General features: G+C 31.3%; 1 protein-coding gene across 1 annotated transcript; it reads left to right on the top strand.

The window, feature by feature from the left end:
- On the top strand, window positions 1-26,222 carry LOC143079608 (zinc finger protein 236-like). Its single transcript, XM_076255038.1, has 24 exons — window positions 1-115; window positions 1,806-2,125; window positions 2,495-2,794; window positions 3,614-3,750; window positions 4,263-4,390; window positions 4,958-5,115; window positions 6,871-6,996; window positions 7,427-7,588; window positions 8,378-8,602; window positions 9,799-10,057; window positions 10,636-10,827; window positions 11,325-11,471; window positions 12,352-12,601; window positions 13,157-13,400; window positions 14,385-14,654; window positions 15,178-15,281; window positions 15,759-15,946; window positions 16,530-16,784; window positions 18,128-18,300; window positions 19,202-19,403; window positions 20,179-20,966; window positions 21,236-21,526; window positions 21,935-22,103; window positions 23,850-26,222. Exons 1-24 carry the CDS (start codon window positions 64-66, stop codon window positions 24,167-24,169), a joined length of 5,460 nt encoding a protein of 1,819 aa, XP_076111153.1. The 5' UTR covers window positions 1-63; the 3' UTR covers window positions 24,170-26,222.
- Window positions 26,223-27,546: the final 1,324 nt, after the last annotated feature.

Genomic DNA, 27,546 nt, shown 5'->3' with positions numbered 1-27,546 from the left:
CAATTAGCCTCGTTTCTATGGCTGAACATATCACCGCCATTTTGGATTAATTTTTGTCAAAATATGTCCCTTGAAGAGCCAAATACAACTCAAATACAGCTAGAGAACATTGGTGGTGAGGTTTGATACTGAGAAGATATTACAAACAAGAACAAATATTCTTTAACAATATGTTTAATCAGGCTGAGTCGGTAGTAATGCTGCTTTTGTGGCCAGATAGTGCACTGCGTTCATTGTCCGGACATTTGGGCGCAATGATCTGTTAGGGAACTTGAACTTGACAATATTCCTACTCAACACGCGTAGAAATATTGAAATTAAAACTATTTACTTGTTAAAATTTTTTTTGTCATGTCTAAACCTTTGGAGATATTCCGTACTTTTCAATTATTACGACGGTCTTGACAGCCAAAACCAAGATGCCTTTCCTGGCTGTCTTGCAGGCTTATTACAACTTGTGTCCATTTTTTAGTCAAATTTCGTCTCTCGCGTCCGCCTACTTTTACTTTCTGTTTACCCGGAGTTGGACTAAAAATCTCAAATAGACTTGCACAGTTTTTGTTCAATTTTGTTAACATGAAGTCTTGCCCAAGATGTTGTTCCCAGTTTCGTCTAGGGATGCATATTTTTCACTTAGGGTTAGTGTCGCAATTTTGTAAGGCTTATCTTTTCATTAACACTACTTTTTAGAAAGCAGATACATATGCTATTCTATGACTTGTATTTAGTTTTAAACACAAACTGCCAAATTTTTAGAAGTGATAGTGACATAGAATTTCAAACATTTAAATCTTTATCCATAAAAGAATGCTATTCCTTTGAACATGGGTTTTATACAAATCCTTGCTTTGAACAAGGATTTGTATTCTTGCTTTGAATAACTAGTACAAATAATTATGATGTCTGGCAACGCTGTTTTATTTTTTTTAGGGACGTTCTTCCTTTAAGACAATGTAAGACAGCGTCCCAGAATTTTTAAAAATAGCCTTGCCAGACGTCGTAATCATTTGGACTAGTACAAAACTTAGTGTTTTTGATTGTCATATGCTGAACAGTGAGACCCAATTCTAAGTTCATAAAACAGAAGAGATGTTGTAGGTCAGTTCATAGTTGAACCAATGTACTGGCTCAAATGAAAGTGGTCTCTTTATTACTCTTTTATGAAAGGATATATAGGGTATACAATATACATGTACAAGTATAATCAATGAGACAGCTACCCCAACAAAGGGGGTCTCATTGGGGGGTTCTGATTCTGGATCCCGCTTACTGTTTTGTCAGATTCCAGTATCCCGCTTACACTATGTACGTAAGCAATTCTCATATTTTTGTCATTTCCCGGGTCCTGCTAGAGATTGACATGTATAGTTAGTCAATAATATTTGGAATCGATGCATATGTATTAGCACTGGCACATCTCATCTACATGTAGATTGATTAGCCATGTACCTCAGTCATGGTTCATTGACTTTGAATATTATATTTACCTAACAAATGTAAAATGTTAAATTATTGCTATTTTAATTTCAACATTTAAATTATCAAAATTACAAAAAAGCGAGACATATCTCTGTGATAACAGTTTATTTGTTTCCTTTTAATACATGTAACTCAATCTTTTCACTTTAAATCAAGTTACATTATATGTTGAATAGCAAGTGAAGAAGGTATTTATAACAAATATAAAAGAGGGATTAAAGATACTCGAGGAAGAGTCAAACTCATAGATTGATAATAAACTGACAATGTATAAACGTATTGAATAAATATTATGTACTGTAATGTTTTTATTGTGTTTTTTGCAGTTGATTATGCACAATTTCTTAGCCAAGCCACCATAGCACATGTAGCTCATGTGTCTGATACTGGAGAAATTGTTGCATTTGTAGAACAACATGTTGACCCGAACCAGCAAGAAAACATAGACCCAAATCAAATCACATTAGCCAACTTTGATCCACAGCAACTCCATGTTGAACATGTGGTGTTTGAACAGTTACCAGAAGGGACCCAGATTCAAACTTTGGAATTTTTACCTCCCCTTCAACAGCAACAACAACAGCAGCAGCAGCCAATACAAATTATTGAACCAAAAAAGGCAGAGATCAAACCTCCTGTTGGAAAGGTACAAACTAAAGTTTAATAGCTTGATTTAAACTTGAATCATTTTAAAAATATAAACCAAATTAAATTTTCATAAAAGGATCATATAAATTGACAAAAAAAACTCTTAAAACTGTTAAAATGAAATGCAACAAGAATTCTTTAATGTATCTGTTTGAACTTCGTACGAATTAAGTCAAACAACAATTTTCAGTCACGCTACCAATCTTTTATTTTGTTTCTGATAACATGGACTTGTATGTAAGATGAACTATAATTACTTTGTATTTACTTTTTTTTTTTTTTTTTATTTATTATTTTTTTACTTGTACTTACATTTTTTAATGTAAGATTATAGTACATGTATGTGTATTTTTATTTTGATATTTAGGGCCCATTTCCATGTGAGTCTTGTGATAAAATATTCCCAAAATGGAACCAACTTCAAAGACATATAAAGACCCATGATGAAGACAAGCCATTTCGCTGCTCACAATGCAACAGCTCCTTCAATATCGAAGAGAACCTCAAATTACATCAGGCCACCCATGTGCCACTGGATGGGGAACCAACCTGTCCAGAATGCGGCAAGACATTCTCACGTATTGCTAGTCTTAAAGCTCACATAATGTTGCACGAAAAAGACGAAACATTGATGTGCACAGAGTGTGGGGACGAATTTGGTGTGCAGGTAAAGAAATGATTGCATTTTATGGTAGGAGGACAAGAAAATATTTAGTGATTGTTAAAAATCATATTTATTGAGCTGTACATGTGAAATACTAACATCATTGATACAGCAATTCAGAATACATTACAGCAACAGTAAAGACATTTTTGTTTTTGAATAAGTGTATATTATATCGGCAATCAAAAAACATAGTAGATTTTGTTTTTCAAAAAATTAATATAAATCTCCTTCAATATTTATATTATAATCAATATAATGTGAAAATATATATCTACACTATTTCTGTATTATGAAAAGATTACCTACAAATTATTTATACAACATATTATATGTAATACATGTATCTAAGTACTGGATACATCCAAATATGAATACATAGAAAAAAATATTTAAGCAAAGCTGTTTTTAAGCACCAAACAAGCCATAAAATAGCTAAACATTATATATAATTACTTGCAATGTACAAAAAAAAGTATTTTCATATTTTACCATTTCTTACATACATGTACCACCCCTATGTTTTTTTGTTTTTTTTTTGTTTTGTAATATGCATGGCAGATTAAAAGATCAAAGGTAAAAGCTTTCAATAAAAAAAAATCACAAATCTTATGATGTAACATGTTTTGCCATGGTATTACTAGTTTAAGTAATATACCCTGAGTTTTACAAATACTCTTCAATTATTGAATATCAGTTATACGTCTGAAAATCACCCAACTTAATGTTATCTGATGCAAAACTAAACATAGAGAAGTATAAGCCATCAAATTGATAAATAATAAGATTTTTAATGGGAGATAACTCTTGATTATTTGATAGTCTCAACTAAACAAACATTTACTGGAACACAGACAGGAAGAATCGGGGATGAAGTCTTATCCATGCAAACAGTGTAACATGCAGTTTAATAAACCAGCTATTCTTAGAGAACACATGAAACAGCATTATAAAATTAAGTGAGTATTTGAACATGTTATTTGTGACCAGGATACATGTGTTACAGAACATATATAGAGATTTTTTTATTCTTTTCATAATGGAAGATCTATCAACATTTGTTTAAGCAGAATGATAATGAACAAATTAATGATAAATAGGCTGGATTCAGATGGGTTTTTTCTAACAAGAATCGTGTTATACACTGGGAAATAACCATTTATCAAACGAACCCATGAGTTGCTGTTCTTCATCTTGAAATCTGAAATGAAGCTAAGATTGTTTAGTAAAATTAAGATGATCAATGAAAGAGAAATAAGGTTTATAGATATAAATTTACAATGAGATATTTCAAAGTGGATCTCTGACAGTTACTAGTATTCACCATACACAATCACAGCCGTTAGGAAGGATCTGCAAATTGTCCGTTCCATGAGTGAATTTTTCTAAATCTTAATATGTCGACATTTGATAATCATTTAAATTGTAGTTATTGTTAATTTTTATAGTAGAATTATTTATAACATTTCAGAGCCTCATTGACACACAGACCTTACAAAAGAAATGTTGATAGGTCATCTTTTCATTACAAATGTCAGCATTGTGGAAAAATGTTCCAGAAACCTAGTCAGTTGGTCAGACACAATCGTATCCATACAGGTAATATCAAAACTAGTTAAAATTCAGTATGTCAAAACCTACCCAAAAAGATGTAAATTATTACTGAGGTTGTTATTACTTTGGATGCACAAGACAAAAATATTTTTTGTATTTTCAATTTTAATACTGATATTGTGTTATTGAAATTTGCTGTTAAAATTTTTGGAAAACTTTTTTAATTTTGGAATGTACCAAAAGATATCTGAGTTATTCCCCTTTTATCCAGAAAATGCTATAATGTTGGGATTTGTTTCAGACAGAAGAAAATTCTGTTTTCATTTCAATTAGCACTTTTCTATTTTTTGTTATAAGCGAATACTGTGTTATAAAGTGAGATACAGTAACCATGAAAAATCAGTATTCTGGTACAAAATCAAAAAATGTTTTCACTTCTTTGATATCAAAAAGGATGACTGCAACCCAATGGCAGCAGTATATGTTTACCAAAAATGTCAATGCTTCTAAAATATGAATTTATAAATAAAGTAATGATTAGATTTAGAACTATCTTCTTGAAAATAAGTGATATTGAATGGCATTTATATATAATATATATTGTCTTTGCAGGAGAAAGGCCTTATAAATGTACTTTGTGTAACAGAGCATTTAACCAGAAAGGAGCTCTCCGTATACACATGAGTAAACATACTGGAGATAAACCTTTTATGTGTGATTTCTGCCCTCACGTGTTTGCTCAGAAAGGAAATCTTAGAGCTCATATTAAAGTAAGATGTTAAACTTGCAAAGTTTCAAAATGAGTTTTCATAATTTTATTTATGACTTGAATTATTTTCATCTTTGCTTATAATTATGAGATCTTTTGTTGTGGCAGAAATGAAGGTCTGGACAACATGCTTTAACAATTGTTTCCAGAATAAGCACAGTGTTCTCCCCAGGCCGTTTTAGCGTCGCAGTACCGCAACACTATATTTTCTTCCCGCGACGCTATAATTATTTTGAGGATGTTATGTTTCTCATTTTTATATGGCAAAGCCATGTCCTTAATTTTGAACTTTCATCTAATTACCACTTATGATCATAAAAAATATATCACCTTTAATCCCTTTGAAGTCGACAATAGACAATTAAGAGTGATCAAATAGGTGTTAATTGCCCTTTGGTGGATAACTGTTTGGATAGGAATACCCCAAGCTGTCACTTGTGACATGATTAATACCACATGGTCTGCAAAATATTACAGTAGTATTACTTTCTTTCTCTTCCTATCACTTTTTGTAAATCGAGAGTGAAAAGTTTGATTATGAGCTAAATAAGTTTTGGTCTTTCTTGAGAAAGTGATCATAATTGGCTTTAGTTTATGTTTCATCCATTTAATGTATTAAAAACGCCATATTCATTCCAAATCTCTTTGTCAAACATTGTTTATTTTCGTATTTTTCATTGCTTTCGGCGGCCATTTAATATTTTAGTGTAAACTACTGGTCGGAACCAGACCAGATATGACAAAAATCCGTATTTTACGATAATAACTACATTTGCACAAATGGCACAGTAGACAGAAAACAATGATACCTAATAGAAAACTAAGCATTAACAGAATTTTTGTTAGATAACTTTGTAAGGAATATATATCATTTTGATAAAAAGAAACAACTGGGACTGATTCATTGAATACCATGAACCAATATATTCCATAGACATGATAAAGATTTTTTTTTAACTGGGTAGGTAGGGTAACTGGAACCACACATATATTTTTTTTTGGCCCAAGAGGAAAAAATAATTCTGGAACTATATAGGAATATAGAAAACATAAACTGAGAATACTGTTATCATGGTTATAGTTTAATTGTATTCTCAGTCATGAATTCAACAATATTGGCACAAAGAATAGGGTTGAAAAGAATATTTTATTCACCAAATACGGACCTATAGCATTCAAAAAATATAATACATTTTGTAATAAACAATAATGCATATATCATAATGAAAATAGAGCATTGCCACGACGCGACAACTTACATTGAAAAAAAAAAATTTTTTTTTTACGCCAAATGTGATGCTATCCAAAATTTCTGGGGAGAACACTGAAGCATATGTGATTATGATGTTTGGTGCCTTTTGATCAGGATTATTTTCACTGAGAAAGTTTTATGTATTCATTAAAAGTTGATTTTCTACTTGTATTATGTATCATTCTGGTTAGTATTTTATCCCTGTATTAGAGAGAGTCTCATGCAGCTGTCATTTTTTGAAAAGAAAAGACTGTTGGAAAAGGGCACTTTGTCAAATATGCATTAGCATTGGACTGCTTAAATTTGATTTTTTTTTAAGAAAAAAATTAAAGCATTAATTTTTGGCTTATAATGTGGTATGGCTTTCTTAGTTAGGATACAAGAAAAAGGCTTTAACAATGTAGAATTATTAAATTATAAAAAGTTAAACTTTTATCATATTCATCTTACACACACATTGTTCAAACCTTTGTACATTAATATAATCATGAACTTCTTTTCTAGAGAGTGCATACACTGCCTGAAGATGGACAGGAGTTTCAAACATTCAGATGTAGTGAATGCAGCTGTGTATTTAAAAAGCTTGGAAGTTTGAATGCTCATATTAGTCGTGAACATGCAGAACAAACAGTATGTAGTATTTTAAATTTTGTTTGGCTTTTACTAGTTAAAAAGTTAAAAACAAAATTACTGAACTCCAAAGGAAATTATAAACGGAAAGTCCCTTATCAAATGTCAAAATCCAAAGGTCAAACACTTTAAATGAATGGGTAACAACTGTCATTTTCCTAACTTGATACAGACATTTCATATGTAAAAAAATAATAGATTGAACCTGGTTTTATAGCTAGCAAAACCTCTCACTTGAAAGTCCCACAATAGTAAAATATCTTCAAATAGAAGTAAAGAGTCCTTTCTTATTTTTCTCTCACTATTTTTATTGTCCATCTTGCATACTTTGTTTAGTTCAAATAATTTCAATAATTTTGTATTTATGCTTGTGTTATTGTTGAAGATTTCTCAGCTTTTGTCATTCATATTCTGGAAATGAATTTTGTAGGAGATTCCAATGCCTAATGATTCTGGTAAACAATTGATAACAGAAGAACAGAATGACATGGTTATAAACCAGATTTTAGGTTTGTCAGAACAACCAGCTGATCAGGACGAATCCAATCAACACGCTACAGAAAATCAATTACAGGAGATTGATGGACAACAGGTTAGAACCGTACTATATACTGTAAATTATAAAAGATTGCATGCATTTATTATTGCTATTTTGTCGTTTTACCCTAATTTTAGACTAAAATGCAATTTTGATTTCTGTGATATTGAGAAAAATCAAGTATAGTAAAAATGAGAGAAAATTATTGTGGTTATAAACCTTTTGCATTTTTCGCAATAATAAAAACATCACAATAATTTAGGAATTTACAATACATCATCTAGTTCTCTCGGTGAATTTATTTTCCTGTCAGAGTTAAGAAATAATGTAATATAAATAGTAGAGAAGTGTTATACTTGAATCTTCACTTTTATATATCCATCAAGAAAGTCAGAAAACATTGAAAAGAAAGAAATAAGTTGGCTAAAAATGGCTAAACAAAATAAAGTATCGCCAAAAAATAGTAGGTTTATTGTATAATAAATAAACTCATCATAGATACCAGGACTAAATTTAGTATATACGCCAGACACGCGTTTCGTCTAAAAAAGACTCATCAGTGACGCTCGAATAATGTGAAAGTAGAAATTTGATATAAAGGGTTTGATATATTTCAAAATAAGTATTATTAATGTACTGCTAGACTTTAAATTTCGTAAGATAGATATTACAGAGAAAAGAAAAATTCTCAACCAAAAATTACCTATAAAGAATATTACATTCTAAACTGCATCTGCTGGAACAGGAATAATGTTCAGGGATAAAGGGATTCCAACAAAATCCATTTTTAATAACCAACTATTTTTCCCAAAAATATGAATTTAGGTAATTTTCATTTTTCAGGTTTCAAATAGTGATATTCTGCAGCAAGCCTTAGAGAATAGTGGTCTTCCTAGTGGTGAAACAGGAACTGGGACAGTAGTGCCGTCAACTTCTGGTACAGAACTGGTACCTGTTGCTCCAATGCCTATCTCTGTATTACAGCATACACCGATAACACAGACAGTGACAACCATGACACTGCAAGATTCTGCTACTGGTTCTGTCAAAAAGCATATTATTAGAAAGGTATGGAAAATAACTATAATTAAAGATAAAAAAAAATAAGAGGGAACCATCATCAGTTTTGAATATAAAAATAATTACAATACAAATATATCATAATCTTTATAAATCTATATCTTAATTTAAGAAAGGTTGGTATTATAATTTGTATAAGTACCTTATTATGTCCCTTTGGAAATCATGACAATCATATAATTTGGCTGTTGTCATTAGCTACCATAAAAGAAGAGAGATTGATTGATTTATTGGTGATTGCTTTACTCTGCAACAGTATACACTAAGGAGATGTGGTATGATTGCCAGTGAGACAGTTATCTACCAGAGATCAAATGATATAAATGTAACCAACTATGGGTCATCATATGACCTTCAACAATGAGCAAAACCCTTACCCCATTGACAGTTATAAAAGTCAGAATGACAAAATATAAATCAGTTCAAACGAGAAAACCAAATGCTTGTCTGCTTAAATGAAAATCATATATATTTTTTTTATGGAAAATTATTTGTTTGATTTTATATTATTTTGATTATTTACACAAATTTATAAGTACCCTGTATGTATTATTAGCATTGCAATATTTTGATTTTAGTTTAATGAAAATCTCTGACATTGAAATGTTGAATAAATCTACAAATAATATTTAACAGACTTTTTGTTAGATAACTTTGTTAAGAATATATATCATTTTGATAAAAAGAAACAACTGGGACTGATTCATTCAATACCAAGAACCAATATATTTCATAGACATGATAAAGATTTTTTTTTTAACTGGGTGGGTAGGGTAACTGGAACCACACATATATTTTTATTTGGCCCAAGAGGAAAAAATAATTCTGGAACTATAAATGAATACAGAAAACATAAACTGAGAATACTGTTATCATGGTTATAGTTTAATTGTATTCTCAGTCATGAATTCAACAATATTGACACAAAAAATAGGGTTGAAAAGAATATTTTATTCACCAAATAAGGACCTATAGCATACAAAAAATATAATACATTTTGTAATAAACAATAACGCATATATCATAATGGAAATAGTGCATTGCCACGACGCGACAAATTACATTGAAAAAAATACATTTTTTTTTACGCCAAATGTGATACTATCCAAAATTTCTGGGGAGAACACTGTCATTCTTAGGAAATTGAAATGTTAGAATCAACACATTTTACTTGTATTTTGTAGGTAAATGGAGTGAGATGGCATCAGTGTACATATTGTGCGAAAGAATTCAAGAAACCTAGTGATCTAGTTCGTCATATTCGTATCCATACTCATGAAAAGCCTTATAAGTGTACCCAGTGCTTCCGATCTTTCGCTGTGAAAAGTACATTGACAGCTCATATTAAAACTCACTCTGGAATTAAAGATTATAAATGTGATTTGTGTACTAAAATGTTTTCCACTCAAGGCAGTTTGAAAGTTCATTTAAGAATGCATACGGGTAAGAAACACTTACTGTCTTAAACACTACAAATGCAATTGTCAGAAGAAAAAGCTATTACAGACAAAACATTGAATCATGCTCTGTGCATTGTCAAAGCTAGACTACAATAGAGGGAACAGTAGTCCTCAACCCTTTCTCTGCAATCTGCTGCCCTAATAGTCCTTCCATGAACTTCTGTTTTCTAAAGGAAGATATACTTTTCAATGCAAAAGATGCAAATTAAGTACGGGGAAAGTGTTTTTGCAACCTAAAAATACTACAATACATGTATCATTTTAAAAAAAGCAACAACATCAAAAACATGAATTTCTTCCATGATTTACTTGTAAACAAATCAAATTGTTAGTTTTCAGACATGAAATTCTGTAAACATGCCCTCCTTAAAAATTTGTTTAATATAGATGCAGTTCTGAGTGGATAAAATGCATACTTTATTTCATAATGATATGAATAAGTGACCAATTATTTAAGTTTACATTGCCTTTAGTAGTAAAGTGCTAATTTGTGATACACACAGAGTCAAAGTTAAAAAAAAAAAGTACAGATATTTAGTTAACTTTTGTCTTTTATTTCAGGTGCTAAGCCATTTGATTGTCCTCAATGTGAAAAGAGTTTTAGGACATCTGCCCACAGGAAGAGTCACATCACATCACATTTTAGAGATGGCGATATGGATAAAAGACCTAAACGAATGTTTAGGAGAGCCAATAAACAGGACTTGGTTCCAGATATACCACTTCAGGAACCAATATTAATTACTGATACAGGTAGGTACACCTCTGTGATAAATGTTTGGAAATTAATATGTAGAATGTAATACATAGAAAATAATGGACTGACATGCATATTTCAAACTTTTATCTGGCTTTTATGCCTTGCTGTCTTTCTGATAAGTCAAAGATAGAAAATGAAAACCGTGAATGTGTCAACAAGACCATGAGCAGAAAAAAGCCATGGCTACCAATAGATCTTCAAGACAGTGAGAAAATCCCAAAATCAGAGGTCGGATACTAATGCCCCCTAAAGAATAATTTATACTAGTTCAGCGAGTGGAAACCACATGTACAACCAACTTCTCCTTTTTATCATATCCTTGTTATGAAGGTAAAAATATTTTAAATATTCTGATTTTAAATAATCCACATGCATATTGATTAAATTGTCTTTATAGACAAAAATATAGATCTGTAATTTTGACAACTAGTGAATTAAAGGGTCAAACAATGTATAAATACATAAATTTCATCATTAAATTTCATTTCAGGTCTAATTCAGCAACCACCAAGAAATAATTTGTTGAATCAATACCTTGGAGAAGCTGCTAGTGTGGATAGACCATATAAATGTGGATTCTGTTCACGTGGATACAAAAAATCCAGTCATCTGAAACAGCATGTACGATCTCATACAGGTAATACAAACTTCCTACCAAATTTGAGGTGCTTAATTGTTGATAATCAGGATAGGTATTGCTAATGAATGAAAATAATTACCCTTTGGTTTTTTTTTTGGTTTTTTTTATAATCAATTTGTTAAGTTTATAGAAAGTTTTAAAAAGTGATTCTACTCTCTTGTTACAAGTTTGTTAGAAGTCTAAAATAGGTTTGCTAACTTTTTTGGACCTCTTGTGACTTATTTTAATTTTTACTGAAGTTAGTAAACCTTGATTTAGACATGCATTTTATTTGCATGAATTTTTTATATAAATAATAATTATTTAAATTATTTGTAATATGCAAAAAGTTATATTTGTCTGATTCATAATAAAAAGTAAGAATTTGATTTATAATGGGAAATAACTAAGAGAATTTTATTTAACAATAAGTTGATTGTATCCCATTTCTCCATCATACTCATGTACTTATTTTGAACAAGCTTGCGTAGACATAACATCATTTGGTAATAGCCTTATATACATGTAGGATAAACCTTTAAAGGCTAATAGCATGATGTAAAATACATCTGTATATATAAACTGTAAGTTAAAAAATCAAAGTACACTTGTTAAGGCAAGGTAAATGTACAAATATAAAAATAAGAAGATGTGGTATTATTGCCAATGAGACAACTCTACACAAGAGACAAAATTACACAGAAATTTTCAACCATAGGTCACTCACTGTACAGCCTTCAACAATGAGTAAAACCCATAAAATATCTATTTAAGCAAAGTAAATGATATTAAATAAAAAAATTGTAAAATAGCAAGACACCAAAAACATATGTACAGTATTACTGAATGTTATTAAAAAATATACATTTACTTATAAACATATACTTTTTATTTACAGGGGAGAAACCATACAAATGTATTCAGTGTATGAAGGCATTTGTTTCCAGTGGTGTCCTGAAAGCTCACATCAGAACACATACAGGGTTGAAAGCTTACAAGTGCCTCATCTGTGATAGTATGTTTACCACTAATGGAAGTCTGAAACGTCACATGTCAACACATAGTGAAGTTAGACCATTCATGTGTCCCTATTGTCAAAAAACATTCAAAACATCGGTCAACTGTAAAAAGCATATGAAAACACACAGGTTAGTATAAAATAGATGAATATTCCTGCTTCAAGATTCAATCTTTTTCAAGAATATGTATTTTTTTATTTATCAAAAAAATTGGAAAAGAAATAAATCTTGGTTATTCCTGAACCTAGCTTTGATATTATGTAATGGTTCTTGCACAGAAAGTTAAGAGTGTTGTTACTTTTGAGGCATTTAAAATTGGAAATGTTATGTGCCATGTGATTTTAAATAAAATTTTGGAGATCAAATCTCAGCACCATTGAAAAGTAAAGAAAAAGTATATCCTCCTTTAGAATATATTTTTTTTCAATTTCCTGATTATCAAAATGCAGACCTGTGATAAATTTAAATCTGATTCTGTCTGATTTAAAAAAAAAAAGAACTAATTGTAAGTAGGAGATTTTTGTGAACAAATTTAATCCTAATCTGTTTTAAGTTGAATAAAAGATTACCGGTAAATAATAAATTGTAAAAATATGTTATTTTTTACCTTTCCAAACAATATTTGATAGACTGAAATCAACAAAATAAATGAGATGTCATGTGATATGTTATACTGTTCTTCAGACATGAGTTGGCTCTCCAAGCCTTACAGAACGATGGACAGGATGTCGGTGAAGATAGTCAAGACGCTACAGACAAAGACCAGGCTGATCTTGTGGAGGAAAACAATTTGGCTGACCTTGTCCTTCAGCAAACTGACCAATCCGGTAACATTAATCAGAATGATGGCCTAGCACAGGCCAGTATTCAGGATGCTCTCAATTCTGCTAGTCTGGACCAACAGTTCCAGCAAACTCTTAACCATCAGGTGAATATCTTATTAGGCAAAAAAAAAATGTATGTGTGGTTCCAGTAACCCTACCGTCCCTACTTCTTCGGCTTAAAAATAGCCTACCCTAAAGATTTTATTGTCATTTTTCAATTAGCACTGTTAAAGTCAGAATGTTGCTCCCATAAACTCAATGAAAAAGAAAAATATATAAAAAAAAAAAAAAATCCCTACCTACTTACCTTAACATATTTTCAGATGTAACTGGAACCACACATACTTTTTTATTTGGCCTTTTTAGCATAAGATTATGTGACCAAATCATTTTTGATTAATTTTCATTAACACAATCAGTGTCCAACTGCATATATGAATTATTTTCATACATTTACATGTAAAAATTAAAATCCTTTTTTTAATGTGAATAAAAGATGAGGAGTACACGTCAAGGAGATAGCAACCAAATATCACATTAAAATTATTCTGTGATCGTTTCTTTGATTCGTTTTGGTAAATGTCTATTCGAAAATATTTCTCATAAATTCAGAACAAATTGAATGATAGAATATGGTCTATCTATATCATATATGAAGCTCTGGATGACAAAAGATTAGACACATTATGCATTCATTCAACACAGACTACCAAGTATCTGTAATGACTGCTGAAGGGACAAAAAAAGGGACCAAAAAAAAAAGCCTTATCCAATAATGAGAACCACTGACAATTTAGGGACGACATCAAAACTTCAATGTAGGATTAAAAACTTAATTCACATAGTTTTTTCACTGACACCCCCACCCCCCTCTTAACTTAATTTGGGAAAAATTGATTTACCAATAGGGATATATGTAAAAATCGATTTTAGATATACAAAACTTGTAGAATTTTAACCCCCCCACCCCCAAACTATTTGATTTAAGTTTTTTATCCTACATCGATCTTTTGATGTCGTCCCTTACTGCACTATCAATAATGAATCTGTGATTATAAGTATAACAGTATGTTGTTTTTATGTTTTAGATATTTGGTCAGCCACAGACATTTAGTCAGAGTTTATTAGGAACAGGACAGCAGAATTTTGCTCAGTTGAATCAACATATCAATAATCAAATTCAACCTCAAAATGTCATGACCTCTCAACTTAACAACCAGATAACCAATCAGATGTCCACATCTATGAATAACCAATTTGCTACACCCCTCAATGATTCTATGGTGACTTCAATTACCAGTCAGCATGGAGGCCAGCTAGAAGGGACAATTTTTAATCCAAACAGTTTCCAAATACAGGTAAGGAAAAATGTCTTCTTGAATTGGATAAGTAAAAGAGGGAAGGAAAACATCTTGATTCAATTTATGGAGACTTGTTTTGTTTGAGACAAGTAGATTGAAGTTTTGTAGTATATACCACAAAAATATGAACAGTATGTATGTATATGATTCAAGATAAGAGACAACCAATTAAAACTTAATGAACAGTGTGTAAAATGAAAAAAAAAGTACAATGTATATTTGACAAATAAAATCACAAAAAAATAAAACTTAATGAAGGGTATGAAAAATGAGAAAAACTAGAAGAAAAAAACTAAATATTAAGAGATCAATTTTATTTTTGTTATCCAAATATTTTAGAAATATTTATAATGTTCTTTTATATTGCGAGTCAAATGGCTGATGGTTTCCTCAATATTCCCATTGTAAGCCTACATACTAATGGGTTTTTTGAACGAAAAAGATGAATTAAAGTGAAAAACAAAATATGAGTAGTACACCTGAAGGGAAAACATTTTTGACATTTTGATTGAATTTTCAGGGGCAACCACTGCAAGACCTAAATTCATTGAACTTTAGCCAGGGAGTGACCTCTTTGACCACAAGTCTACCAAGTACTTCTATGCAGAATATACTGCCTACAAGGTATGGTAATTGCTGGATTTTATTTTGAAGTTTGTCAGAATGTTTGTTTATGAATATCAACACTGCAATTACCTAAACAATTATAAAAGCTTATACATAAATTAAAATTAAAGAAGATATGTGTGATAGATATTGGTGACATAGCCTTCTGATAATACATGGTTACACAAAAAAATCGACAATACCCTGTACAAATGTACAGTTTGCATGATTACTGAATTTTAATTTTGGAAGGAGATAAAAAGATTTTCCTTTTTTACACACCAATGATGTTTTATTCATATATATATTTTAAAACGAAAAATGTTTTGATCATATTTAAATTGAAACCAATATGTATCATAATTTATTAAGTATTTTGACTTCAATTGTAAATACTTAAAAAAGGAAGACATTTTAAAAAAGTTTCAATCAGTAAACATAGAATATGCACTGATGATGAATATTTAAGTATATTTTCAATGATTTATATTTTAGTGACATATCCATTTTGGAGGCACAGGAAGCAGAAACAGTGGACAAGGAACAGCCAGCAGAGCCTCCACAGGGGACAGAATCCTTACAAAAAGACGATGATGATGGAGCGAGACAGTACCCATGTACTTTATGTGATAAAGCCTATAAGAAGTCATCTCATCTTAAACAGCACATGAGATCTCACACAGGTAAATGTAATTCTAAATATTATTAGTTTAGTGTGTGCAAGGAATCCTTCAATAACTATATCATCATGGCATATAAGATCTCTATTATGGTTTATGTAAAAAGCAATATTTGATTAATAAAATTATAAATTAAAACAAATGACACTTACTATATTATTCTCATCAGATCTCAACTCAACATGTGACTTTTTTGTCAAGTGCATTTGTTTTGTGGTTGTAAATTTTTTTTATTATCATTGACACTTTTGTGTTTTGACGAAGAGTAGTGATTCATACACATTCACATTTTTTAAACACTAAAACTACAAACAGGAAGCAGATAATAATCATAATTACATGTTTATCTCAAATCTAGAAAATAATAAGTAAAGACGTACTTACATTTGTTTCATTTTAAAAAATCATACCCATTGTCGTTGATATCACATGTAGTCGTGGATGTTGCCTTTTATTGGGCAATAAAACATCAATCTACAATTCCATGTGATTGTTTTCTACCAATCAAAATTATAGAATCCATAGGACACATCTTTTGAATGAAAATTTTCAATAATTTGAGGTAATTTTTAATTGTATGTTACAGGAGAGAAACCATATTCCTGTTATCAATGTAGCAAGAGTTTTATATCAGCCAGTGTGCTCAGATCTCATCAGAGAACTCACGATGCAGTCAAACAGTTCCAATGTACTTTCTGTAAAGCTGAATTTACCACTAATGGTTCATTGGTCCGCCATATGTCTGTCCACGATCGCCAGAGATCACAGAAATGTCCATACTGTGAAGAATCATTCAAATCATATAATATGATGAAACGACATATGAAAACCCATAGTGATGGTATGTTCTTGTTACTGTCTATTAATTTATTTTCGTGTGTGTTATTTTTTTGTGAATTGAGAAAAACTTGTATCTTCAGGGATATTTTAATTCCTTGTTTTGTTAAAGTCTGTATAAATTCTTAAAGAAAATTTGTCAATTGTGTAGGAAATAGGGCCATTCCAGCTAATTTCTGACAGGTGGTGACGGATGGTGAGATTTGTTTTATACCTATTAGAAAAAACATCATGAAAAACTACCTATCAGATCTAAAATTTAAGACCTATCAGAGGAATAGTTTCATATTGGGTGGATAGGCTTTCATGGGAAAAATTGACCTTTCAGAATTTTTTACTCCAAGGGGTGTACCCATCAGAATTTTGCTGATACTTAAACCTGTCAGAAGATACCTTCCATCCCTGGTAAAACTGGTAAAATATTCTGAGATAACTGCCTGTGGTGTTTTTGTATAAATATCCATTCCACAAAATTCAATTCAGTCATCAATACAATACCAGATAATGTATGATACAAAACTGTCTAGATACCAAAGCACCCCTTAGATCTGACATAGGCATTTTGTAACCCCTATGATGTAACTATTTTTACCTTGCAAACTATTTACTGCTGCAAGAACTTCAGAATTTTTATGCCCCACCTACGATAGTAGAGGGGCATTATGTTTTCTGGTCTGTGCGTCCGTTCGTTCGTCCGTCCGTCCGTCCGTCCGTCTGTCCCGCTTCAGGTTAAAGTTTTTGGTCGAGGTAGTTTTTGATGAAGTTGAAGTCCAATCAACTTCAAACTTGGTACACATGTTCCCTATGATATGATCTTTCTAATTTTAATGCCAAATTAGAGATTTTACCCCAATTTCACGGTCCACTGAACATAGAAAATAATAGTGCGAGTGGGGCATTCGTGTACTGAGGACACATTCTTGTTTTGTGTATAATTGAATGTGTCAGATGAAAAAAAAACAAATAAATTACACCCCCTAAGATACATAAATTTTACACCCCTCAAAAAGACCATCCATCCCCCTTTAGCAGACATTAACTGGAATGGCCCATTGGAATTAGTGGTTCCTTGGTTTCCAGGAAACCTAGAAAATTAGTACCCAACAAATAATAGTGAATCCAAAGTATTCAAGTTTCTGTAAAAAAATCATTTAATACAAATGTGGACTGGGTGTCTTTTTTATGTAACTTTTTTTATTGTAAATATAGGAAATTAACTCTTTTGTTTTTTAATTGGCCTTGTAATTTTGATTGATTTTTTTAAACAATAGTCCTGGTTTGAAATTTTGTGCTTTGTAAACAGAAGTTATATTCTAAAGTGTGATAATCTTTTTATTTCTATTTTAGTGATTGAAGAAGACATAGCCTTAAACAAACGTCCTAAATCATCTGTGATGAATTTAGTTTATGAAGAACAAGCACAAGAAATTGATGAAGAGGTCCAAGAAGAAGACCAACTTAATGTGTCCAAGAAAATATTGGAAGATTCATCAGATAAAGAAAAAGTTGTCGCAGACAAGGTTTGTAAAACTTCATTAGTCCAATTTTAACAGTTTGAAAAGATAAATGTGGTATGTAAAAGTTCTTACAGACACAAATAATAAGAAGTATGCATGATAATAGCTATTATCTGGCCCCTTATAATACAAACATTTTATGATGACATTAAAAGTTCATTTAACTCCCCTTTGTTTCAATACTACTTTGAATTTTTTTTTTTTTTTTTGGGAAGTATGAAATATATACAGAATGATAATAAATAGTCTGAAAATACAGATTTTATAAAAAATTTGTACATTGCTTTGCAGAGCATTTCAAACATGTTGCAGCTGAATACAAGTGAAATTTTTGTTTTGAGACATCTTATGATTGTTCTCTTCAAACTGTTTACTCAACAGTTCCAAATAAAATGATTTTTTCGTAAGAGTGGACAATTTAAAAAATATGAAGTGAACGATGGAACAATTCTAGAATTTTGCATTCTCCATCATCATCAAAACTCAAGGGAAGAGAATTGTCAAAGACTTTCTCATAGGCGGATCCAGGGGGGGGGCCCGGGCCCCCCCTTTCGTGGGAAAAATTTGGTTGATTATATAGGGAATCACTGAAGCATGACTGGAGCGGCCCCCCCCTTAGGTCAGTCAGCGGGCCCCCCCTTAGGCAAAGTTCAGGATCTGCCACTGTTTCTTTGTTACTGACACTTGTATTGGGTTAATGAAATTTGAACTAATTGCATAGTTGCAATCTAACAGTCGAAAAAAACGTATGTTGAAATATTTTGTACTTTGATATGATTTTATACATAAAAAAAATATGAAGCAAACTTTGTTTGTTACATTAAGGATGTCATAAGTATCATATTAAAAAGATCATATTCTTTCGTGTTTCTATATTTTTCAAGAAACAATTTTCTGTTTTTAGGATGATGATAATGACGAGGATGATGATATGTACAAGCATGCACACCAGTGTAATCATTGTAGTAAAAGTTTTAAGAAGCCCAGTGATTTAGTCAGACACATACGGATACATACTGGGGAAAAACCCTTCAAATGTGATACGTGTGGCAGAGCATTTACTGTCAAATCTACACTAGATAGCCACATGAGAACTCACACCAGTAGTAAGTATACATCAAAGTCATAAGAGAACTTATGGCAGTGATAACTCATATAGACAGACGGCCTTATGAGAGTCATGGTAGTTGTAAATACAATATAGCCACATAAAGAAAATTTTTAATACAATCCCCACTATAAAAAACGTAAGTTAAAAAAAAAGTATTGCTACATCAGAAAATATGGCAGTGGTGTTAAAACATAAGTTGAATATATATAGAGAAACATAAATGAATACATGGCATAAGTAAATACAATGGCAATCACAAAAAGTGTACATATCACTTCTAGTAAAAGTATAGGAAAAGTTTTTAGCATTGCTTTTGTTGGTTGTCCTTCTTGTTTTAGTTTTCAAGACTTAAATGTGTTGTTCTCTTTCAGTCAAAACAACTAAATGAAAAAAAAATCATTCTTGTCATATATATGTATCTTGTCACATATTATAAATTAGTGAACACTTAATGAGTTAATGAAGAATTATGACGAAATTTATTTAGAGTTAATTCCCTTAGACTGGTTATTGGTCTGTTTATGGCAAATTTTCAATTAATAAATTCAAATTTAGTAATGGGATTAATTCTTTTACCAATTTTGCTTAACCAACAACTAGAGAAAGTGAAAATTTGTATTTTTGATGGTTACTGAAATCTCTACTTGTTTAAATCCTGAAATTTAACAATTTTTCATATGTTTTGGTAAATATGAAGGGTTTCATATGTATAGCATACAAAAACATTAATTAAAATTGAATTACCTTTCATAAACATATTTATATTTCAGCAACAAAGAATTACAAATGTCACGTGTGTGCAGCCATGTTTGCTACGAAAGGAAGTTTAAAAGTTCACATGAGACTACATACAGGTGCTAAACCATTTAAATGTCCGCATTGTGATCAAAGATTCAGGACATCAGGAAATCGTAAAAGTCACGTGTTACAACATTTCAAATCAGATCCACCAAAAAGGAGGAAGGCAAGGGAACCAGAAGAATCTGTTCAGAATGTTGACTATGTATCGGCAAATGATGTGCAAAATGTGATGACAATTAATCAGAATAATCAAAGTCATGTGATTCATTTAGACCAATCAATGTTGGGCGGTCAGGGTATATTACCTGTTCAGTTGACTGTACCTAATGACACACCTCTTGCAGGACTTTCAGAAAGTGCTCTAGCTACCCAAGTATTACAAGGTTTAGAAGGCATACAGTTACAATTGACAGGAAACCAGGGCGTGCAAATTACGGGACTTGACCCTAATATATTCTCACAAACTGTTCAGATCGATGCTAATTTGTTACAACAGCTTCAATCGCAAGGGAACATTAATATAACAATAAATCCAAACATACTCACTCAAGCGTTACAAACGGCAGATCCGAACATTATACAGAATGTTCAGATTCAGCAGCAACAGGAAGCAATTAACCCTAACATTATAGTACAACCTATGTCTGGCATTACTGACCAGAATATGATGGCTACGTCTTGTGCTAGTGTAGTAATGGCTGACGGTGCACCTAATTCTTTTGTGGTGTCAGGAGATGGTACCATACCCAGTGATCAGGTATTTATGTTATTTTTAAAGTCAATTGGTTGTCATAGGTACTGTAAACAAATTAATTTAGTGAGCGATTTACTTTCACAACTTTCGTGAGTAAATAAATATTGTGATTATAAGAAACCTTGATCTTTTTTAACTTTAATATGAGAGTATACTTTTCTCCCCTGGTGGTCGAGAGACCAGCGGTAGCCTGAACTGAATAGCTGGTGATAATTGTTGACCTGAAAACATAGATTAATATTTTGTAAAGCATTATTTTATTTCTTTTCCAGATAACAGTTACACAGGCAGATATAACTGAAGTAGAGGGTATGGTGGACATGGGTCAAGTAGATGATAACCATGAAGATGACGATGATGACGACGTGGACCTTGATGACAGTCTCGAGGATAACTTACATGGGACAGTTGAAGATGATGCACTTCTACAACAAACTATAGACCATGATAATCTGACACACGGCAGTCAGTCAGCTAATATCAGTCTGCAGGATGTTTCCCAGGCAGTTAATCCCGTCACTGGAGAGAATTATGATGATTCTTCCCGGCAGTATAAATGTCAAGTAAGTTTATAATTTCTCTGTTTACAATTTCTCTTGGTACATGTGGTAAGATGTATATTATTTTGATACAGAGTTTAACATGTAAAAAGTAATTATAAATAAATGAGAAAAAATTGTTTTGAATTATTCTCATAATAACAAAATGTTTAAATTGTGTTTTTAAAAACTTTGTTAAAATATATGACAATTCTATAATAAAAGAAGAAAAATGAACAGCTTGAAGTGTGTAAAAATATGAAGATGTGATAAAAATGCCAATAAGACAACTTTCCACCAGAGGCCTAATAACATAGACATATAAATTCATGCGCTGCCAGGGAATTTGTTGTATGTTATTTTTTCTAGTTACATTGATTCCATTTTTGAGATTTAATAAATCATGTATCTATGTTTTTTTATGTTTTTAAGATTTGTGATAAGTCTTTCAAGAGATCCGGGCATTTAAAAGAACATCTGATGATTCATCAACCGGACAGTAAACCTAGATTTAAATCGCCAGGCAACCACAAATGTCAACATTGTAATAAAGCGTTCCAGAAACCTAGTCAGTTAGAGAGACATATACGAATACACACAGGTATATATAGCTATAAGTATTTATACCTCTAACTTTACTATCTTAAATGCTCTGTTATTTCCAGTGATAAATTATTTTGTATTACAAAGCTGGTCGCAGTCTTTTGAATTAGTAATTATATCCCCGCTTTAAAAAAGTGGTGGTATACTGTTTTACCTTTGTCTGTCCATCAGTCTGTCAGTCCCTCAGTCCCATGAAAACTTTCGTCACATTTTTCTCAGGAACTGCAATACAAGGATTTCTGAAATGTGGTTTCGGGGTTTATATGAGTCAGCTATACCGTGTGATGTGTTTTCAGATTAACCACTCAACAACTTCCTGTTTGTCGAAATATTTTGGCGGGGGTATCATCAGTGAGCATTAGCTCGCAGTTTCACTTGTTTAAGATTTTTTTAACCACAAGTTTTTACGCTTTTCAGTACTTAGTAGAGCACTTAGTTACCCATTTTCAAATTAACAACAAAAGTGTGACATAGTTTTTTTTTTTCAAGGGCTCTGATACCCCACCCCTATTACCATAGGGAAATATGATATTTGTTGACAGTTTGACCTTTAAGGATGTACTTAGGTGAGGTTTTGGAATTTGTGTCAAATGTTCGGACTCCTTGGTGTTTTTCCATACAATACAATGTAACATATTTTGCCCCATAACAGCCATTTATTTTTTCATATAAGACTTAATAGCTCATTAAGGGTCATTTACCAAAATTTTAGAAGATTCTTAATTTTCTTTCTTTTGTTTTGAGACCTAATAATAAAAATGCAAATATAAGGTAAAAGTCGGAGTCAGCCTTTTCCCGCCATATTTTAAATCTCAAATATCTCGAAAAGGAGGTCCATGACCTATCAATATTTTTAGCTTATTTTTATCCTGAATTGATGCTCTACCAGCTTAAAGTATCAATTTTAACTTCTTAATTTATTAATTTTCACCTAACCTCACCTAAGTACATCCTTAACTGAGTAAACTTTTTTCAGACCCAAGACAAAGAATACAAAAGTCCTTCATACCTATTGCGGATTGCATGTGTATTACCAAAAGTATTTCATTTGCAGATTTAATGTTCTTTTACTGTTTAGTTTGAACATATGTTATTGTTAAACAAAACCAGTTGAATTAGAAACAATTTGTATTTATACTAACAGTTTTGGTGTTTTATGCTTTAAAACTAATAATATTCTGTTTCATTTTCAATAACCATCTAAGATATATGATGTTATGGTGTAACATTACCATTTTGATTTTATGGGTAATTGAAATCACAAGTTTCGAAACCCTTACAGAATAAACATTTGTATGATTTGTTAATACATGTGTGTGCAGCCATAGTCTTAAAGCATGCATTAAGAAAAGGCCCACAGACTTCTGATGTATAAAAAAAACAATAAGTCAATGAAATTCTAAAAACAATATCTCAAAACTCCACAGAAAAATTATGTATATCTAGAAACCATGAATTCGAAGACCACTTATATTTCTACAAATGTCAAAATTGGAATCCATGTACACAAGCACTGTTTGAAAACTATACTAAATGTTGTCATCTCTGTTCATACATGTTTTTGTTTGCTTTAGTTATTAAGTTGATTGAAAAGATAATAGAAGTATGAAATAAACAGAAATTGAATGTTTACAATCTATAATAGCATTTATTGCATTACTGTATATGGCTACTGTAGAATTATGCTTAATTAGACCCAAGCAATATTAAATACTTATAATGAAATAATTTTCATATCTTGTAGGTGAGAGACCATTTGTTTGTGAAATTTGTTCGAAATCATTCAACCAGAAAAATGCTCTTCAGATCCACATGAAGAAACATAGTGGTGAAAAACCACACAGGTGCTCATATTGTGAGCTAGCTTTTACTCAGAAAGGAAATCTCAAAACTCACATAAAACGTGCTCATCATATGGACATGGTACATTCTATGAACATTCCCAAATCATACGTACCACCTGCTGGTGCTAATGTGAATATAAAAACAGAAGGGGAGGGTGGTAGTATTCATGAGGACGGAATCAGTTACGATGAAATGGCCGATTTGATGAATGTGATATGAGCCAACACAAGTGCTCATTGGTTTAATATTTGGTTAAAAGGCTTGTATTCGAATGTGTTCTGCGGACAGTATTATTACAGGAGGGGGAGGGTTGTAGTACTTATGAGGATGGAAACTGTTATGAAGGAAGGGAGGATGTATGTGTGTGATACGCAAATGCTCATGTGCTCGTTATGTATAATAAGACCTATATTTAAAAATGCATTATTTTAAAACTTGATGTAAACAATTATGTATGTGAATTTTATTTAATAATAATCTGTGAAAGATATATTTTATGTGTGAGTTTTAAAATGTGATAATGTGATAATTTAAACACTGACTTCACACACTGTCAAAATAAATTAACAAGGAAACATTTGGTTTTTCTTCATTTAATGAAAACTGTTGTTTAGAGATACAGTTAATTTATAATGGAAAATTAACAAATGTAAAAATTTTGTGGTAATATCAGACAGTCAGAAAAAAACAGGTGAAAATAGGAAAATCCCTTGACATATCAGATAACCGGACTTGACACAGGCATTTTCTTCTGGAAAACTTGTGTGATAATTTGCAGATTCCTTTTGAATTGCTGTGGGATCACTGGAATTTTACACTGGAAAAGTTATGTTATAGATCAGTCTTTTGTCACGAATATTCCATATTGTTCAACAATCTTCTTACTTGTCATCTGTTGAAATATCTGAGATGAAGGAAAATTGACATATGCCAAAAGTATCTTAACGTATATTCTAACTTGAATACTTAACAAATTTATAATTATTTATTTCATTTTCAATACATGTAAGGAAATTTACTAAACAAAATATTTCTTGAAATCATAAGAATGGAAATACATTACTTTGGAATTTAATTTTAATGCCTATTTTTCATGACTGCAAGTTGATATTTTTTTACAAATTACAAATAACTGAGATGTGAAAGAATGTGCTATGTATAAATCTAGTCATGTTTATAATTAAACCAACAAAGGTGTTAATACTGAATCTCATTATCAACTTCATTAAAAGAGATTATTTTTTAATATTTTTGAAGTCAACATGTCTGTCAGTAATTCATAATAACAATGTTTATTTAAAGCAAGAAAGACCTAATGATGTTTGACTATTACTTGGCAACCATAATCTTTTCTAAAACAACACTTTAAGCCTCTTAGAAGATCATGTAATGGTTGAATGAACGAACTTGTTACTTTGTTTTACATCAGATAACAAATATGTTGGTCACATATTTTCTAATAAGCTGAATCTTAAAAATTCTTAAATAATTGCAGAGTTAGTTGATGGTTTATATGATAGAATTGAATGGAACTTGCAAGTGTTTAAGCATAAAGCGCCAGTAGATTGGTAGAGCAGTTGTCAAAAAGATATTTTAAATTTATTTGAAAATATGTTGTTATAATTCTCCATCGTTAGTTTTCATTTGAGTTGCTTGCAAATTAATAAAACCTTCATAAGAACTTCACGCCTTCGTAAGAACTAATTGTTCAGTTGACACCAAATGTTGCAAAAAGGTTCTTTCTTGCCAAATTATAAGAAGAACATGGATCTGTTATATTTGATAATCTAGATATATAGGCTAGACTAGCTGTAAACATACCAACTACATGCATGCCAAATGAAGAATCTGCATTGCCAAAATTTTAATGAACTGAACACTTTTAAATTTTCTTCAACAAATGCTGAATAGGTATGACCCCATGTTTTGTAAACAAATCTTATATTTTGTTTACACAACATAATTCTGTTATAACTGTTTGAAAATCTAACCCTGGTACAACAAAGTTTAATAAAATATTCCCTACTTAAGCCATTTGCATGCGTGATCTGTGATAATGTTATGTGTGAAATTATAACTTGAATATATGGTCTGAAATTCGTTTTGGTGGTTACTTGTTGAATCATTTAATGATTTTAAACATGTTATATGTTCCATGACATTTTTAGTGACTTGGAAGTGTATTCATTCATTTATTTGATTTTGTTGTGTTAGTAGAACTTGTTTAATATTGAACAAGTAATTTGATTTGTAATAAAAATCATTGATTGGATTGTAGTTTTTTACTTAAATTTAATGATTGTGTTGAGGTATTGGCCAATTCTAGTTTTTTCTGCTATGTATATGAAATAAGGAGGCGTGGGATGATTGCAAATGAGACAAATGTCCAACAGAGTCCAAATGATATATAACAGTATAATATACTGTATGGCCTTCAGCAATGAGCAAAACCCATACCTAATAGTCAGCTGTAAAAGTCTATATGACAAAATGGGAGAAAATTCAAAAGAAAAAAATATTCCTAAATATTACAAAACAACAAACAAAATACAGATATAACAGACCTCTACCATAGATATTTACTGAATTACCGGAAACCGAGTTGGGACAAGCACATAAAAAAGGTGTTCATACATACTTCAGGTGTTTATTTGATAAGTTACTACTGACCATTGCATAGCACTTTCATTCCCTAGATCTCTGAGTCTATGTGTTTTAGTTACTCAATGTTTTGATTCTATAGAGTTTTTGACATAAACACAAAAATGGGTACCTCATTTTGCATTTATTTCTTTTAGGACTGTTTCGAAAATAATTGTATCAGCTGTTATATTTTTCAAGTAGATAGCTGAAAGCACAAAACATTGGTGAAATTTATAATTGAAGGGCAATCATTCCATAGACAGAATGTAAATCTTAACATTTTGAACAATTCTATAATGGTTTGTCTCGCCTTGACGGAGTCAAAAAGCAAGACATATGCATGCTTTTTCCTGCGTCGACGGTGTCGATGTATTAGTTTGTGCTAAGGTCTAGTTTATGGTGAACCCATGAATGGTAGGTCAATCATATTTGGTATGCAGTTGTATAAGCATTGGCACATCTCATTTACATTGAGATTATTTGGCCCTGCCCCCTTAGTCATGGTCTATTTATTGACTTTGAAAATTTTTCTAAGTTATCATGTATTAGTTTGTGATTAGGTTAGTTCAAGGGGAACCATTAGTGGTAGGCCAATGTTAATTGGTATTCAGTTGTATAAGCATTGGCACATCTCATTTCCATGGAGAATATTTGGCCTCGCCCCTCAGTCACAGTCTAATGACTTTGAAACTTATCATAGTTTACATGAACTAGTTTTTGATTAGATCAGTTTTAGATGAACTGCTGATGTCAAGTCAATGATATTTGGTATGCAAATTTATTGGCATTTGCAAGTATTGTTTCCATGGAGATTATATAGCCCAGCCCCCTCTTCATGGTTCATTGACTTTGAAACTTTTTTACATAGTTTACAAGTTAATTTTTGTATTTAGGTTTGGGAACAACCTATAATGAGTCAATGGTATTTTGTATGCAGTTGTATTAGCATTGGT

Source organism: Mytilus galloprovincialis, chromosome 6, assembly GCF_965363235.1.
Source record: "Mytilus galloprovincialis chromosome 6, xbMytGall1.hap1.1, whole genome shotgun sequence".
Classification (NCBI taxonomy): Eukaryota; Metazoa; Mollusca; class Bivalvia; order Mytilida; family Mytilidae; genus Mytilus; species Mytilus galloprovincialis.
The sequence above is the reverse complement of the archived record's forward strand: the minus strand, read 5'-3'. Positions and strand labels throughout refer to the sequence as shown.

What these genes read in the sequence shown, in the direction of transcription:
- LOC143079608 (XM_076255038.1), top strand. Translation starts at nt 64, where the DNA reads ATGTCCCTTGAAGAGCCAAATACAACTCAAATACAGCTAGAGAACATT. An exon ending in TCATTTAAGAATGCATACGG is followed by an intron (nt 10,058 to 10,635) that starts GTAAGAAACACT and finishes CTTTTATTTCAG; the next exon opens with GTGCTAAGCCATTTGATTGT. An exon ending in AATATTAATTACTGATACAG is followed by an intron (nt 10,828 to 11,324) that starts GTAGGTACACCT and finishes ATTTCATTTCAG; the next exon opens with GTCTAATTCAGCAACCACCA.